This window comes from Pteropus alecto, unplaced genomic scaffold, assembly GCF_000325575.1.
Source record: "Pteropus alecto unplaced genomic scaffold, ASM32557v1 scaffold10, whole genome shotgun sequence".
NCBI classification, from domain to species: domain Eukaryota; kingdom Metazoa; phylum Chordata; class Mammalia; order Chiroptera; family Pteropodidae; genus Pteropus; species Pteropus alecto.
In genome coordinates this window covers 3,741,338-3,745,993 of record NW_006431210.1, presented here as the reverse complement: position 1 = coordinate 3,745,993, position 4,656 = coordinate 3,741,338, and the positions used below count along the sequence as shown (strand labels likewise).

General features: G+C 42.2%; 1 protein-coding gene across 1 annotated transcript in view; it reads right to left on the bottom strand.

Annotated features, from left to right (window-relative positions):
• Positions 1-4,656, bottom strand: part of LOC107196395 (putative bifunctional UDP-N-acetylglucosamine transferase and deubiquitinase ALG13) — a 150,062-nt gene that overhangs the window by 144,331 nt on the left and 1,075 nt on the right. The window contains exon 3 of the mRNA XM_015596963.2: positions 4,283-4,545. Within this exon, the coding sequence (XP_015452449.2) occupies positions 4,283-4,534 (252 nt within the window). The 5' untranslated portion in view covers positions 4,535-4,545. The remainder of the gene's footprint in view (positions 1-4,282; positions 4,546-4,656) is intronic.

Here is a 4,656-nt window from a genome sequence, read left to right as displayed (position 1 = left end):
AGGAATGTTTTTCAGGATAAAATAAAAAAATACTATCACTCCCCATAAGTTAACAGCACTCAGGAGCTTTGCCAAAGTTGTAACTCTCATAGGGCTCACTGCAGTGTGATGCAGAGCTCGGAGGACCTCATCCTTTGTCTTCACAAGCTGCATCTACCCACCAGAAAAAGGGGGGGAGGGTTAATCTGAAGTTAAATTTGGCTCTTAAATACCCTCTCATGGAGCCAGCCTTTCATGTGTAAAGAAAGTCTTAAATCCTAAAAGGTTAGAATGGAAAACATCAATACGTTACACATTCACACAACAAAAAAATTGACTGGATGAGTTTATCTAATAGTGTTATACCAATGGTAATGTCTTCGTTGACATATATGTACTATGTATGTATGTATGTATGTATGTCTCTAGGACGTTAATGTTAGGGGAAGCTGGGTAAAGGGTATATGGGAATTCTGTCTTATCTTTGCAACTCTTCTATAAATCTAAAATTATTTCACAATAAAAGGCTTTAAAAATGTACCACATAGGCTGGGTGAAAGATTCCCTACAGCATCGTCTGTAAGACTGATTGATGGTTTAGGATAGAACACATTGAGGTGAGAATCTGGAGTCATTTTCAACAATGAAGTACCATTGGTAGCAACAGCACACAGAGTCTCTCTACTCCAAAACCACAAGAATGACATATCTTGCAAACCAAGATTTGAATGAGAGCTAAACAAAAAAGAGAGTATGGTTATGCCACCTCACATCTGGGCCATGAATACACAGTTAATACATATAAAACAATCATGGTAATTAGTGTGTACGTGTGTGGGGTGGGGGAAGGGGGGAAGGGAGAGATAAAGAAAGAAAAAGGAAGAATATATGAATGAGATGAAGCTAAAGTAGACAGGAAAGAATCATTATATCACACATCTGGGATCAGGGGAAGAATATGGACATTTGCATAAGTAACTTGATAACACAGATGGAGTGAGATACTGGGGTGCTGGTCCTTCAACACGGGGAACTTTTTTCAACTTTTCCTAACTTTTCCAAACAAGGTTTCAGAACCACCTACCTAAGAGTTATTGAGCATAAGCAAAGCACTTCAGAAGGGGTTTAAAAGGCACTAAAAGGATGGAATATTTACGGCCTACAGAACACTGCAACAAAATTTTGAAGATTATCAAATCCAGAGTCAAGAACACTTTCAAGGATTTCAAGGTCTCTTATTCAAGGACAATGACCATTTCATCTTCATCTGTAACACTAGAAGAAAAGAGTTTTGTCCAGTTTATAGAACCTCTTTTCAGATATGAGGAAGAAGTTCTTGAGGTAATGGGTGAGGAAATATCTCACTAGGTCCCCAAAGAGGTTTATCCCGCTGTCTCTGGATGTCATTGCAAGGTGTGGAGACTGCTTTCCTGTACCTTAAAGCACAGAGGAGGAATAAATGGTCAATTTAAGGTCTTATCCATTTTGTGGAATCAAAGCATATATAGCATGTAGCTACTTTAACATTTCTCTGAAGAGTACTTGCTAGAGAGGAATCAGGCATTGTTATTCTAGGAACAGAAAGTACCAGTCACGTCACAAAACTCTGCCATAAAAAAAATCCCTTGGCTGATCTATTTTCCCAACCTTTTTTCCTAGTTCAGAGACTTTCTGAAGACCTATGACCATAAACCTGAAATTTAGGAGACATGCTGATCGGGCACTAAGCTCCAATTTCTTCTCCAATATGACAACTGGGGTAAATTCCTGAGAAAGTAAATCATAGCCCCAAACCAGAATCTGAAAAAAATAAATAAATGCCATTATCGCCCCAGCACCTTATGGGTGTATGTGTGGGGCAGGGGGGCGGGGAGGGGGGTGTTAATATCCATTGACATCCTATTTACAGTACCCTTACGTGGTGGAAGATTCGAGATAAAACTACAGTATTCAAAATTTATATTTTATAATTCTTGTGAGAAGAAAATGTAATAGTCCAATACATCACATTTGTACATTACTGTGTTTAATACTACTGTGATAATCTCCCCCACCTCACCCCAAACAGCTTGGTAAAACCACATTCCACTTTATCCCAGTTTGTCTTCCATTTATATTTTAGTAGAATAATTTGGTTAGACACCCAAAGGCCTTCCCACTAATGAAATCAGGATTTGCTAAGAAAAATCAGTTTATAACTTGTCTTAGTACCCATCAAAGACAAAAAGAGTTATTAAAGTCTGAAACACAGCAACCATCCTCAACTCTTAAGAGGAACCAGAAGGAGCATACCAGAGACAAGCAAAGGGTTAACACAGCTCATTTCTGGGTTAAGGGAAGGATGCAACATCATTTTTTAAGGCAAACACCTGGAGGGAAAAAAGTAGTATTTTGTTTCCACCTCAAGAAATTACAGACAAACATAAAGCAAATCACATCAGTGGAATACTCAATTATCTGAACATGCTAATTAACGAACTGTAATCAACCGGCTTTCAAGTCCTCTCTTCACCTGCTGTAATATTTGTAGCGCATTGCCTTCCTTATTCCTCACAACCAGTAGAACATTAGACAGTCTGCATGGTGCATCCAAGGGAAACAAATAAGCACAGATTTTTGCTGATGGCAGGAATTTCTCATGCTCAGGGCAAATGAACCAGCAATATGGAAATGGCAGTACTGGCTGTATATTTTAATTATTCCCCACACCTATTTTGCAAAAGAGACTTAAAATACAATTAGGTAATATGATGCTCAGTTACGGTTATTTCGTAAAACTGAGCACAGACAGTCACTTAAAGTAGTAAATATGCAGTCATGACAGAATTAAATATTCATGAAATCAAGAGCGACTAGAAAGCTGAGGATATTCGAATATTAAAATTCATCAGAGTTTTTACAATGTAAATCTTGTACGTATTTGTAAGGCACCGAGTCCAGTCTAGAGTGTGTTCAAATTCCGGTGTCTTGGTAGACTGCCATTTAAATTACAATATTGATTTTGGTAGATAAACAACAAACTTAATCCTTAGCTCAGTTTCAAAATGCAAAACAATTTTGAATATTTGGAAATATCAACTTGTTAAAGTGAGCCTATCTCCAAACACAGAACAGCAACACTCAATGTGATCCTTGATGCTTTGGATATTTGTTTAATCCACTAGCACCTTTGGAAAGGTCCAACAGTAACCAAGGCAATCTTCTAGGAGCACTTCATGACATGCAATTCTTTTCTAGCCGGGAGAAGTGACTATTTTCTTGTGCACTTTCTTAATTGAGCAAAGGGAGAAAGCATATTGACTGACCTTTAATATTCTGATTTGTTGAACCAACTTTTCCCCAACATTAGCAGCCAGTTTCAAAATGTATTAACAAATACATGTGTACACTTTATACAGGTACAACTAAACAACACTAGCTTCCACAAAACAGAACTCTCAGTGTACGTGGAGGAAGAAGACTGTACTCAGAAACAAAGCTGTAATAAATTCATTCTAATAATATTACCAAGGCATTATTTTCTATGTCATTTCTTCTATTTTACAATTTTCTCAACAGGAAAAATTAAAATAAAATAAAATAAACGCTCAGCACCAGAGAAGGGCATTTGAGCCATTTCTTACTGGAATCCAATTACTTGAAGAACTCCTCTCTCCACAGTAAGTAGTAGCTGCCCCCTGGTCTACGATGACACAGCAGGGCTGCAAAGATTTACAGGGCTCATCTGCTGCCAGGCACTTGGTCTCTGCCCTCCTAGGTAGGAGGGTGCCAGGTGAGGAGGAGGACCTGGACCTGAGAGCTGGGTTAAGTAAGCAGTGATTTCCATTCTACCGAGGAGTCAAACTTTGCTCCCATTTTTGTCATCTTCAGGTTGATGTCTCCTCCCTCCACGGAGTCTCAGAAGCCACTTGGCAGCTCCTGAAGACATTTGTTTCCCCCTGACCTAGATCATCCAAATAAGCCTTGGTTTATACTGTGCGGGCAAGCAAAGGTCTCTCAACACTGCTCTCCTGAGGTGTGGGCTCTGCCCTGGCTTCTCATTGCATGTACCACAAGACTTTTCTCTGCACACACAGCTGAATACGGAAACCAGGACAGACTTCTGCACACGCCTTCCAGTTCAGAAAGTCACTATCGCCATCGATTCCCTTAAATCTCACGCCTTCCCCACATCTGCAACCCCCACCACCGCACAAACGAGGAAAGAGGGTGCGGGAAGCGGAGGGGTTAAAGTGACAGCCACTACTAGAGCTCCTCGGTTTTGTTCAAAAGGTGTCACAGCGCCAACACACTGTGGACCTACCTTGCTCTCTCCTTTCTCGCTGTTGGGTCTCGCCTCGGGATCGTCGCTGTCCTCAGCTCCTGCACTCTCGCCGGGCAGTTCATCCTGAGCCAGCTGCTGCTGCTGCTGCTGCTGCTGTTGCTGCTGCTGCTGCGGCTGCGGCTGGGGCTGGGGCTGGGGCGGCTGTGGCGGCGCCTGGCAGGCTCCGCCAGCCCCCTGGGAGCGGGGGATGGGCTCCGGGCGCGGAGAAACTCCCTCAACATCCATCTCCATCTTCCCATTCACTGGAGGGCAAGACAAAAGCGGAGCGGAGACTTGGCAGCGGCGCCCGGCGGCTCCTCAGCTGCCCATGGCACGCATGGCTCGCCGAGGGGGGGGCCGCCTCCCGCGCGCCC